At 45.6% G+C, this 13656-nt stretch overlaps 1 protein-coding gene across 6 annotated transcripts in view; it reads right to left on the bottom strand.

Moving 5' to 3' along the window:
- LOC144113505 (uncharacterized) overlaps positions 1-13656 on the bottom strand; it is a 52050-nt gene that overhangs the window by 21108 nt on the left and 17286 nt on the right. For 5 of the 6 annotated variants that reach the window (XM_077646604.1, XM_077646602.1, XM_077646606.1 and 2 more), the window contains one exon: positions 4135-5456. In XM_077646604.1, coding sequence (XP_077502730.1) covers positions 4135-5313 — 1179 coding nt within the window. In that variant the 5' untranslated portion in view covers positions 5314-5456. Of the gene's footprint in view, positions 1-4134; positions 5457-7588; positions 7838-13656 lie in introns of those variants that run through there. The other variant, XM_077646607.1, reaches the window with a different exon arrangement.

Genomic DNA, 13656 nt, shown 5'->3' on the forward strand with positions numbered 1-13656 from the left:
TCTAGCCACTCTTCTCCATGTGAAATTTGCTAGTCAAGTGCGATAGCGTGAGTACGAAGGGCAGCTAGCATAAAACATATGAAGATGGGTGCCCATTTTCCGACACCTGATGCAGGGTGGCGCCAGGCACCTGGTGCACGGTGCATAAGCCTAGCAGGTGTCCTTGGAGTCACAGCTGAAAAGCAAAGCTGCGCAATGATGCAATCGCAATTAAAAGCAGCACTCGGAGGTTCCACAAATAAGTCTCACACCCCACAAATATCCACAGACTCTACTCCAGCCGATCTGACCCCACTAGACGCCTGGCGCTACCATCATTATTTCCCAAGGCATTAATTTTGAAGCACTTTGGAGCAGTTTTGGCAATTTGCATCAGGGTGGAGCAGCAAATCTCGTTTGGAGCAGAATAGAGCAGTTGGAGCAAAAGTGGAAGCAGTGCATGGGAAGAAGAGAAGCCACCAAAGATTATGTTACTATGGCCATTCAGCATCCTTTCAATTTGCTTCAGTTGTGCAAATACATGTCCTCTGTACGCTATGGGTAGTACTGCTTTGCATTCCTGTTCTGTGTGGCTGTTAGATAGATATAAACTACCACAGAGGTCACAAATGGAGAAGCACAGGAGAAAATGATTTGACGCCCCACTGCCAGCATGTCCGGTAATGCCCGGCACACTCAGACTGTGTTGGTGCCAACACAGAGTACAGTTCCTATTTTGTGCCCACGACACACCACACCGAACTCGATACAAAATACACCACACCAGCCCTGGACTGCCCAGATAGACAGGGTGCTCTCGTCTTCTTCCTCCTTTTCGACCAACAGCTAATCACAAACCATGCTCACTAGAGTTGCACCGCCCCACTAACCTGATGTATCCATAACTGGATGCCACCCTGGCACTGACCGAAAATATCAGAGTACAAAGGTGCCAGCGAATGAGAGAGAGCTTTGCCAATCACCGAGTTACATCATAAAACACGCGCAATCGCGTTCTGCAACCACGAATGCCATGGTGGCCCCTAAAGTCTGGATGAGATCCTGCTATAGGATGTAATCGGTAAACGTTGGCCAGAGCTTTGTTGAGTGCAATGGTAGAACTACGAAAAACATTTCAAGCTTGCATTTTTTGTTTTGCTTCATTTTCAGATAATTCGAAAACATGCTTAAAAAAATGTTTTATATGGTCTGAAGGGCTTTGAATCAATGAGGTTCGATTATATGTAGGTATCAGAAATTCACCACTTAGTATCCGCTAAGAGCACCCAACATACTTTTGTACATGTACCATATCACATCCAGCACACCATACAGCTTCTACATACCAGTACACATGCCCTTGTTGCTTGAGCAACAAGGACCAAAAAATGACTCAAACCAATTTTCTAAAAACGACATTTACGGAATCTACATATTCTCAAACTACCATTTTTTTTCCTTCAGGAAATCAGTATTTTGACCATAATAATAATTCAGATTATCGTGTGGGCTGAATTTGTGCAGAAACATGATTTAATGGCATGAAAATTTTGGACACCTGGCTGTCTTAGTATGCTAATATCTCAACATCTAAGATAGGTAGGGATGTCACATTGATTTCTAAGAGAAGCAGAAGACAGTGTGTGCAATAATCCAAGCACAACTGTTCAATCACATTTCAGAAATTTATAATTTTGCAAAATTTACCGATGCATGATATTCACACCTTGAATGTTGCTATTCCAAGTGCTGTAAAATTACTAATGAGGGTAAAATGAAGAAAAAAAAGGTTTGATTATTGTACTCTGTATTATTTTTTATTGATCCACTTTTTCTGCACCGAGGTACTAATGACTAATTAAAATTAATTATCTTAGGAACTAATTTATACAAAAGGTAATTTCATTGAAATCAGTATAAAAACTGAGCAAGGTGATCCAGTTTCATTGGGATTAGACTAAAAATAAAGAGAATGGACCAGTGTCCCCCTTAAACCAATTCTAATTGTTCAAGCACAATCTAGTCTCATTAGCAAATAATGATTAACCAGATGTAGTGCCAAACAAATCACCATTTGCACACAACACGACATGAAAAACTGGCACCTTTGTTGCTCCTTTGGCATGAGAAGCCACTACTCTGCATTATCATAAAGCACCGTAGCCCTTTTTTACTTCATTACACTACAGACGAGCCCACTTATAACGAACCTGATTGTCGTATGGATTGCGCTCGTTGTATCCGAGATTCATAGTAAGTGGGCTTTTCATTTTACAGCCAGAAATATTATCAAAGTTCGTTATGAACGTTGGCCTCTTCTAAGGAGATACTGCCACGGTGGATTCCGAGGTCTACGGAGCGGTCATACATTATGTTTCTCAACGAGGCCAAGCAACAAGCTGCTTTAAGTACCTGATTTAACCAATTGCTGCTAAAGCATTCAACAGGTGGCAGGTCGGCCTCGATGTCATCAGATTCTTGGCAGTTGTGGAGTGTTTATACTTCGCGTACATGGCTTCGTCAGCGTACCACTTTGCAATGCTGGTGTCATGATTGGCAACCCACGAAGTCATGTCCGACCATCTGTGTAACAACACCGTGTAGTTACAAATCTAGAAGTGTCAATCACATGAATGTTTAACAGCGTCTTCAGTCATTTCTTGGCCCATTATCCATTGCTTTACAGACGCAATTTCTGATGCACTCCGCTGTCAGTCCCATCCTAGCGGTCCAAATCATTTCCGCAGCGGTGTGCAAAAGATATCGGAACTGGAACGTCGTCATCTGGTGTGTCCATTGTAATCAGCATGCACTGTATGAAGCGCAGATGCTAAGACATTGTGAGAGTGTGAATGACGCCCATCTCCAGTGGCTGACTGAATCTTGCACTTTTCATTCAGTGGCGAGAATAGCACTGCCACTACAGTCACACGCCGTGTATCGCGAAGTTGTCAGGCACGAGCAGGAGCTCCTAAGGAGCTCCTATTTTTTTTTTGCTATGTCATGGTTGAACTCAACAAGCCACTTGATGAGGAAATCATAGTTTGCCCCTTATGAAACTTGTGCCTGGTTGCATGCTCTCAGAATATCAACAAAAAGTGGTGTATTATGCAGGCTCCGTGTTCGGCCTGCAGCGTACGAAAGCGTACCTCTCAAAGTATCACAGTTTGCTAGACTTGCCAATGACAAAGGGCAGCCACTGGTCGCAGCTGTTCATCCTCGTGTGCAGATGTCAGCGTTCAAGGGACTTATTTTTGACGGCACTATTTGGTAAAACTTTGCCATTTTGTCAACAATGTATCAGCTTTCCTTTGCATTCTTAGGTCACCACTATCTTTCCTAGGGCGGGTGTCACAGGAGCTTGGAGGTACTCTTCAAACTCTAAGCTAACTGAATGCGTGGGTTGCTCAATTGCAAGAGCGAATTTACAGCGCCTCTTCGTTCGTTCTAACCGAGTTAAGCTGTGACGGTTGTTCGTTGTGTCCGAGAGGCAGTCATTGCCCTAACGCATTATTTGACAGTAGCACCGCCCTCGTTCGTAATAAGCGAGCATTTGTAATAAGCAAGTATTCATTATAACAACAGCCTATAAGTTATAAGTGGGCTTGACTGTAGTAGCTAAATTTGTGACATCAAGTGTGAAAATTTATCTGACGCTCAATGCCACAATTCCAAACACAGTGTAAAAGACATTCTGTCATTTAACCGTGAGCTTCTCAGCTGAAGAACAGCTCCCTGTGCAAAATAAATGAAGCAATAACGGTGAGCAGTCCCGCTACCTGAACGCACAGAAATTAAATGTGCAGGAGTTTACGGTCCCATCAGGCCTACCAGTGACTTCAGTGACCACTTGCTTTCTAACTATTCCACGCCTTGCTATCTACAAGCCCTGTGCTGAAACACTGTGTTGCTAGGCACATTCTTTAATTTATACCTTTCGTTTGAATGGTGCTCCATAGGTACTAAATCGGTGGAAAAAGGCTAATACAATGCTGCTGCCATGAACTTACAAAAAAAAAAAATTGAAGACAGCAGATGCTCGCCTTGCCCAGAAAAGATGAAGCACAAATAAAAATTTCCGGTCTTGACTTGCACAGCCGACCATATATAAATGTAAACAGCACTGCAACAGACACTTCAGAAACATAGCCTTACCATCGGCACAGAAAGGCGTGAAGACGGATTTCCTTCTAGCACATAGGAGCCCCGATTGAGGAGATAGTCCTTGAAGCCCTGGGGAGGCTTGGGGTGCACAACCAACATGGCCTGGCGCCGCTTCTCCACTTGTTTGCGGATGTCCAAGAACATCTGGAAGCCATTGGTCACAGGTTGGCTCATTTCCTCTACAAGTGGTGGGGGCCCTAGCGAGGGTGCCAGGCCTGACTGCTGCTGCTGCTGCAGTGGCTGCTGCTGCTGCTGCTGTTGCAGCAGTGGCTGGTGCTGCTGTTGCTGCTGCTGCTGTTGCAGCAGTGGCTGGTGCTGTTGTTGCTGCTGCTGCTGCTGTTGTTGTTGCTGCTGTTGTTGCTGCTGCTGCTGTTGTTGCTGCTGCTGCTGTTGCTGCAGTGGCTGCTGCTGCTCTTCCCTGGCTCGCAGTTTGCGCTTTCGTGGGTGCACCTCAGGCGCATCCTCTACTTCATCCTCATGGCTCAAGGCTGCTCGGTGGCTGCTCCGTGTGACCCGCTGGCAGCGTTCTTCCTCTCGCCGCCGCTCCTTCTCTTCTACAGCCTGCTCACCAGGAGAACCTTCACCCAAGGATTCCGCTGCATTCACAACATAAGGCAAGGCAGGCTTGCTCGAGGAAACTTTGCGCTCCTTGGAGTTTGTGCTGCCTGCAGGCTCAGAGCCTTCAAGGTTATTTGCACCACTTGAAGGCAACACAATTTTGAGTGGTGGCACCTTAGGCGAATGTCCATTTCCATAAGAGTCCTGTGTTGCAGGGTCCCCATCCATCTCCTGTTCACTGGGACCACTTTCTGTGTCCGAACTTGAATTGCCGCCCCGCTTACGAGGGCAGGTGGTATCGCTATCTGGGGCTCGTACCTTGTCACCTCGTGAGGAGCGCCCTTTGCCGGTCGGTGTTGCAGTGCCATTTGTGCTGTCATTGCTGCTACGCCGACGCTTGCGGATAGGCTCCTCAGACAAGCCATCCTCACCATGATTGTCTGAAGCAGAGCCATTCAGGGTGGAAGGTTCGGCCATTGAGGCCAGACCCTGTTCACCGCTAGATAATGGACTGCTGGAAGATACTATGTCAGCTGGTGTTGAGGTAATTGTCGGAGCTGAGGGTTCTTCCTTTTTACCATTATAGGTGTACCCATCCGTGCGGGCTTCCATGATGCCAAAATAGGAAAATAGTCTGGATGTGACAGAGGGATCGTACACTGGAACAGTGCGATCTGGTGGCAACTTGTTGTCATCACTTGGTTGAACGGAGTAGAAACGCTAAGTTATGCGGGCCGGGCCTGGACTGCTTACCGCTGCAAAAGGAAATAAACAAAGCATCAGATCCAGCTGTCTAGAGGTAGCATTACTAAAACATATTGAGAGATTTAGCAGAACGCAAGAAACTGAAGCCATTTTCCATGCACCCACACACATCACTTTACAACATCGATGAGTATGCAAATGCACATGGCTCATAATTTACCTTCTGATATTAAATTCAATTACCTATCTGTTTACTCACACCACAATATCACGCACAATCACTAGTATGTACCTGTCCACACTGAGTGGTGGAAGTAGTGCTGCTTTTGTTGCAGCCTGAATGTGGTGCATGTTGTGCATCTGGCACTGCATTGTTGGAGATGAGTCGGCTGCACTTAAGAGTCAAATCCCAGAACAATTAAATTCACGGGACACGCGAAAAATTTCGTTGAAGCAGAAGTTTCGTTGTGAAATCGGGTAAGAACATTAACAAATTGGACTAGATAATTAGTGAACTGCGTTTATTTTCCAAAACTGTCTGCTTTGGTCTTTCACAGTTATGAAATCAGCGCCGTGGCACGATTTTCTTGGTACTCTGGAAACATCAGACAATAAACGTATTCACATAGTATACACATCCGCTATATCTGCTGTCAAAACTAAAATTTTTCCACACGCGTTATAAAAGCGCCCCCGCTTTCGTCCCATGAGAATTCATACATAGACTGCACTGCCTGCAGGCATTTCAGCATGGACTATGCGCACATGCGCTCACGTCACTGGGTTATTCAGGGGTCACTGCACCTTGAAATCGATGCTTAGACGATGTGCCAGAAATGCAGTTGCTCCGATTCTTCGACAACTATTTGAGACGTGCGGTACGAATCATCACACTGCTATTCATGCAGCAGTGCCTGCAGGTAGTGCCCAGGTTCAACAAACAGGAAAAAAATTGAAACGTTATCACAATGCTCACAGTGTACCCTCACAGTGTACCCTAGCCGGAGTCTGGCATCTTGCAAGGACATGATGCACACTGGCATGCCAGCCAACAGCGGATTGTTCCGTGCCGCTTGCTCGGTGTTGCTAGGCCTAACGTGCTCCGCAATGAAGCCTCGGAGAAAGCGCTTTGTAACTAGCCACCACTTAACATAAAACTTCAACACTTTCACTGGTTTTCGTCGACACGATAGCTTCACACTGAATTAACGCAGAACTAATTTCCGTTATACCTTCGTTAGTGAAGCAAGCGAAGAAGCCGAGAGCCACCACGCACCAATGGCCACAGTTCGCAAATGCGGAGTTCGAGCCGCCGGCAAAAGCGCTACGAACAGTTGTGCGCCACCTCACATCTTAATGCACACATGCCTGCACATTGCTTCTGATTCAGCAGGAAACATCAGCTGAGCTACTGAAAGCGCAAACCGTCTTCGGCAGCTGTCTTTGGTGAAGCGTAACGAGACACGGGCGAATGCGCAAAAAAAAAAGGGAGGGGAAAAAAAACGGCACTTACCCGTAAAAATTTCGAGGAAGCGGAACCTCGCTATGAAAATTGTTCGTTACAGAGGGAAATAATTTATCTACCTTGTATGGTTTGCTGACGGGGAATCGGAAATACTTCTTTGTGGCGGAAATTTCACTGTAGCGGGGTTTGACTGTAGTGCTAGCAGTATGTCACAGGTACATGCGTTTAGGAATACATACCAGCCCAATGTAACAGCTTCCAGAATTCCATTCAGCCGCAAAAAAATTTACAAGGATGCATTTGTAGTGCTTCAACATACGTATTTTGTTAGTTGTTCGATGATACAGTAAAAGCTCGTTAATTCGAACTGCACATGGATGCCAACACAGCTCAAACTAACAAAAGTGAGACAGAAAAGACAGTGCAACGCAATCGGGAAACAGACAGATAGTGAAATTGCCCTATATTATTGTTTAAGTAAGTCCCGAGATATTTTCCCCATTCTTTCCTCCAAAGCAATGACAAACGCCCTCTGTCCTAAAGCTTGAACATGGTAGAAGGCCTCCTTTTCGCCTTCAAAACTGAAGATGAGGCAGGTAGCACTAAGAGTGTCTATAACTTGTGCAGTGGAGGTCTGCACCGAAGTCGCGAAGGGCAATCAAGAAGCTGGTCGACAAGGACCATGTTTACACTAGTGCGCGTGAGTTACGACCTGACCTGCATGTAGCTTTCCCGAAGGGTCACACTGGGAACAAGAGTAGTCGGTCTTGACAAGCCTCCATACACCTCCAATGTGCCCCTGATTGGTTCAGAAGTTGGCAACCTGGGCAACTTAGTGTAGCAAGGGTGGAAAATCGAGTAGTGTTCAGCCATCCTGCAGCTGTCACTTTTCAACCAAATGGTCACGCAGTCTTGGGACATCCCCGTTTCATAAGCGTAGAAGTTGCGCAGCGTTCTTGTTGAAAAGCTACCTGCAAGACAATTGCACGCTACTCAATGTGCCATCCTTGCGACACCGAGATGCAAAGCAGTATAATGATAAGTGATTAATGCCTAGCTTTTTATGAAGGTAAATAAGGGGACCGCACAGCTTTGCAGGGAGGCGCTGCAGGCGCCAGTGAAAAGCGCTCTGTCCGACTGACTCCACACAACTGACCAGGTAGGCCGGTCACTCCTCCCATTGAGTAGCTGCGCGAGTAGCGCGCTTTCTCTTGAAAAAGGCCAGTTCTGCACATGCTTTGAACACATTGGCCTGCCTACATGTTTGCGCAGTCGCATGCTTTTTCCCTCGTGCTTGAATGCTGACGAGCTTCAGAGGATTAGGAAAATGTACAGGGCCAATAGAAAGAGATGCGAGAACTGTGCGGCGCCCACGCGCGGCGCAGTCGGAATTTATCTTCAATGCACTTGTACCTCTGTGTACAAAAATATGACAGAGTGGTACATTATTGTATCATGGATGTGTCTAGCGTATTTGTGTTGTGAGCCAAGTATAAGCGTGACGGAAATAAATTCCAACAGTGGAGCACGTATGCGCCGCGCTGTTCGCATTTCTTTCTATCGCGACAGTACAATCAGAGATGTGGGTCCAAAGAAATACTGGGCAGTGAAATTTTTTTTTTTTTGCAGCACCAACTTGAAAAAAGGAGGACTACTAGTGAATCAGGTCCACTCCGTGAAGCAGATTTTGACGAAAATGCCATTATTGTAATGGCGAAATGTATGTCGCAAGTAAATGACAAGATCATTTCGGATGAGGAATTCGAGGTAAATACCTTTTTCTTGGTAAGGTCATTTTCGCAAAATACTCTTTGTTGTGTGGCTGAGCAGATCAGTGCACACAACTCTGTTGGCCAAATAGGTGGGACTTCGTTTCGTTTTGATACGCGAGGCTGACGAGAAAAACGAAAACACTCACGAAATGCGCCTACCAGCCGCTCGCTTATGGCTAACAGAAAAATTGCTCTAGTTTGCATGGTTAATCCCTACCATTGAGATAAACGGTTTCTATATTTATTTTAATGCTGATGACAGCGCGCGCACATCCCCAAAACAATTTATTTGCAGAGCCATCGTTCATATGCAAATGCTCATTCATGTGAAAGCAAAGAATTTTCATTTCTAGAATTTCTTAACATCAGTAAAGTAACTTCGGAAATTGGGCTGGGCGTCACACGCCGGAATAATGAGGCAATCACTGACCTTGCCTCACACGCGTCTGCATGACGCAGCTGTGGATGTCAGTCTCCAAATTAATTTTTTGCAATACCTGACCAGCGGAGAGCATTATTGGCAAAAAATAAAAATGAGTTTCGTTAGCGCGAGCTCTACTACTAAACATTGCATGCTTAGTGAATTACAACGAGAACTGGTCAAAAATAATATTACACGAGCAACATACGAAACATGTTTAGCAAGAGAAAAAAAGCTTACTTCACCCTGCACACAGCAGTTATCCAGGCTTGCAGTCTCTTTCACCACAGTCATTTCATACCAAACAATTCCGGACAAAAGCATTTTTGAGCAGGAAGTGTATGAACGCATTTTTTCATTTATTGGAAGATTTGACTATAACAATCTCCCATCAACAGGTTTGCATTTCTTGTTTTTGCTATTAACATTTTTGCTATCGTCAACTGCTCAATGCGAGCGATAGAAAAATTTTAAAAGATTTTGCCACACCCTCAAAGGATGGACTTTTACCTTCAATATTTCCATTAAAGGGGCCATGACATGGTCGTTGTGCTTCAGTAACTAATACAAGAGCTTATGATTCAGTTTCCAAAATTTGGCTGCCCTGGACGCGCTGTATATTCTAAAAAATGCGATCGAAATGGAGAACGGGGAACTCCTCCCACCAGCAGCGACCGCCATATTGAATGCTGTCGTGACGTCACTAGGGCATGCACGGAGCAACGTCGACTGCTCTTTGCTGCAATATGCGCAGCAACATGTAATAAACGAACCTTGAACCTTGAACCTTGAGGTCTCATTCCCCCCAGTACATTTGCGGGCGATCGAAGTAGCAGTCGTCCCCCATATATGAGTGACTGGTGCCGCAAAAGCGTTAAGAACAGTAACGCAGTCATTCTTCGATATAGGTAGGGTCCAGTTACACTATGCCGATGCGACGGCGATCGACGGTCAGTTGGCTGGTCGGTATGCAAATGCCGTCGCCGATGCACCGGCCTGTCACGCTAGACCGACGACGACACCAGCACGATAAACGATTGCGTATCGTCGCAACTTTAAGAGTCAGCTTAGTGGGAACCAGAAGAGTGTGGTAGGGGACTAGTTGGTGTGACATTCTATAAATTTAAGAATTTTAAAACTTGTTGGACCTCATGCTAGGAATGGCGACATACGCAATGTGCGTGCACCAGCGAAGATGTGCTTTCAATCGGTGCCTACGCATAGAACCGATCGGCGAGGCAATTAAGCGACACGGACAGAAAACACCGCACGACGGTGCCGCTCGTCGGTTGCCGCCGTCGCCTGGACTTGTGCGGCCGAGCGAAAGCTTCACGCCTGGTGAGGTGACGGCCGGAAAAACTACGCTTGTGTACCTTATCCATATAGAAAAAATCGAAACGAGCGGCTACATATCATATATTCACACTTTCTTACTAATCAGTTAGGAACTTTTGCCATATTCTTGAATTTCGGTCGACGGTGGACCGCCGGCCCCTTTCGTGACAAGGCCTAGCGAGTACGCAGGATTCGTGTGTGTGATTTCGGCGATTGAGGAGCGCGAATTCGCAAGTTTTAGCGCCTGCAACTAGCTGTCGAGCATAGTTTTGGCTACAGTGCCCTCAAAGCGACAACTGCCTACATCGCAGGACGCGAGTACAATAAGGGGGAAGTGCCGATATGTGACCCGGTCTGCATAGCATGTGCAGAAGGCAGCCGGCAGCAGCCGTCGGCGTCGACTGTGGACAACATATCTGGCTGTTTTCATCAATTCAAGTAATGTCCGAACATATTTTTAGCTAAATCGATTTAAAATTAAATTTTGGTGACGTAAGAGAAAGCAGATACAATTAGCGGGAAGCGCCGGTATCGTACTCGAAGCGTTTCCCAAGCAGGCGATATAGCATCATCGGCGCTTATTGCAGCGCTATCATGGTGTGTAAATGAGTAAAAGTGCAATTTGTGAGCAAGTGTATGTAATATTTAAGATAAGGAGAACCCAGCTTGCGTTTTATGCCAAGCAAGCGAGCAGTACCGTTTGCACACAGCCATGTAAACAACCTCAGCGCGGGGGGGCTGCAGTTGTCGTAATCGTCGCACTCCTGGGGCACAATGCGCACGCACAGCAAAATGCTAAATGATGTACTATTATTTTGAAGCACTAATTTAGACAGCGGCGACTAGTCATCGGTACGGGTAGTGAAAGCATTCGAGTCGCGTAAGGTTTTACAAGTGGCTTGGTTCCTACAAAAGGGTTCTACAAGTCGAACGAAATGTATGTTCGACTTACAAACGCGTACATGCAGCGGGAAATTCGTTGCACTCAGCACTTTTCTCTGCTCCTTTCGTGCCTCAAGGCTACTCTAGTGCCACCTTTTGATAATTTGAGTTTAAGTATCGAGCCGATGAATAGCAGACAAGAATTTGGTAGCCAGCTACAAAATGCCACGGCTTTCACGGCGCACATCGGCGAAGGCATGCACGGCACGTGCCGCTTTTCACATACGGGAGCATTTGACTGCTCAAATGAGACCACACTCAGAGCATACAAACAGCATGCTTCTAAGCGTAAATAATAAAGCAGGGGTCAATAGTTTTCTGTTTACTCAACAATCGGAAAACGGGCACCACGAGCAAGTCCACTTTCCCAAGGATCACTCAGCTCGCATACTAAGTTGAAGGCTTCCCAAAAGAGAACACAGAGAATGCATTTTATTTAGCTAAGATAAAAGAAAAAAAAAGCGTCCATGCAAGCACCTCAACAGTTCGCAGCAGGCGACGCGGGGCATGTATGCCCTCATGACATCAGCGATCAGAGGTCGCCAGACCAGCAAGCAGTTCTCAGAAGAAACGAAACAATTCGTTTTAAAAATATTTACCGCACAGACTCAACTGAAAATTCGGGGAATTGTAATTTAACCTTTTGGGAATTAAAGGAGATAAGCAGGGTATGCATGAAAATTTTTTTACAAGAATGTAGGCCATGTCCAGGAAATCTGTAGAACTCCACTGGCAGCTCTTGGCCCTTGATGTTCAGAGAAATTGTGACAGCCCCCACCGTGACTCACAACGAGCGGCAACCCCTTTTTTGTGCCCTTGCGAGCAGGACAGCATGTGTTCACAATGAAAGAGAGAGTGCCAGCGGTGCGAGCAGCACGCGTACCAGTCGAGACGTTGCTGACTCAATGCGCTCCGCCGGCGACGTGCCCGGACAGAAGTTCGGAAATGACTGCCAGGGGAGAGGCGGTGCTGGTGCAGTGGGGGCAAACTTTAGGTGTGCTTCCCTATCGCATGTTTGTTGGCAGTATCTCGTTTTAGTAACAGTCCAGCGTAGCAAGCATCATCGAAAGCTCCTATCTGTTTATTTCACAACTGCCAGCGGCACAGGGTTATGCCCGATTCGCTGGATCCTGGCGCTGGTGGAGCAACTCACTGCTTAAATCTTTCCTTACCACCAAAAAATGACCGATTTAGACTGTTTTAAAATGAAAATTATTTCTTGAAGAAGTGCTAAATGCACTGCACATTATAACACATCAAATTGTGGCTTACTGATTACATTCCCCAATTAAGAAGCGCCATAGTTGTGTAGTCATAACTTTTCAAAAATTTATTGGTTAAATATGCTGGTAACACAAAAAAAGAATACAAGCAAAACAAAAATAAGCCACTGCACTGAGCTTGAAATTGATTACAAAAATTAAAATATACACAACAAAAACGTTGCACATTCTTATACCCTGACACGGGGCAAATTTAGTGTCACTTTCAACGAGTGACATTTGCCTAGAGTGCCATTTACGCACTGTCACATCATTAGCTTTGGTCACACTCACTGCAGAATGCACTTTCCCCGTAGTGAGTTTGGGAAACTCACTCTGCATGGTCCGGCACGGCGAGTGTGTATTCTCAACAGCAGAGCTCCGACATTAAAAAATTTGTTTTGAGAATCAAACGGTCTTAAAATCTGCATCTTATTTTCTTGATTCTGCTTTCTAATAATGCGCACACTTGAACAACTACTCTTGCTCTGCAAGTGATGAACCCCTTCAGCGATAATCCTAACGAGTTATATAGGGTTAGTGTTTCCAATTTCGGTGATTGTGGAAAGCGAATTCACAAGTTACGCATACGGACGAGTGTAGTTTTGACAAAAGTGACCTGAAATCGACTATTGCTTACATTACAGGATGCGCATGCACTAAACAGGAAACGCCGGTGGGACCCAGACTTAGCTCAATGCGCAGCCAGCAGCAGTAGTCGCCATCACTTGTGGATAACAAAAAATTGGTGGGTGGTGGGGCACTTTGACAATCAAATTGTGAGGCGAAAGCCTTTCCGCGCGACTTTGGCTGCTACTGTTGCTGCCTCTGTGAATTATCATTAATTACTAATTACTAAACCCGGTGTTTTTTCCGTCCATTCTGTGTGTGTTTTTTTTTTTCACTGTGCTGTGACGTCTTCTGGTGGATGTGACAGCACACCGTTTCTTTAACGCAATTTTTTGACATTTTGGACTATAAGTAATTAAAGCAATTACTCTACAGTCATCAAACTTTGCTTTTAGGTTCACTTTTTCCTCCTCTATCTGATGC

The sequence above is a fragment of the Amblyomma americanum genome, chromosome 1 (assembly GCF_052857255.1).
Source record: "Amblyomma americanum isolate KBUSLIRL-KWMA chromosome 1, ASM5285725v1, whole genome shotgun sequence".
In the NCBI taxonomy this organism is placed as follows: Eukaryota; Metazoa; Arthropoda; class Arachnida; order Ixodida; family Ixodidae; genus Amblyomma; species Amblyomma americanum.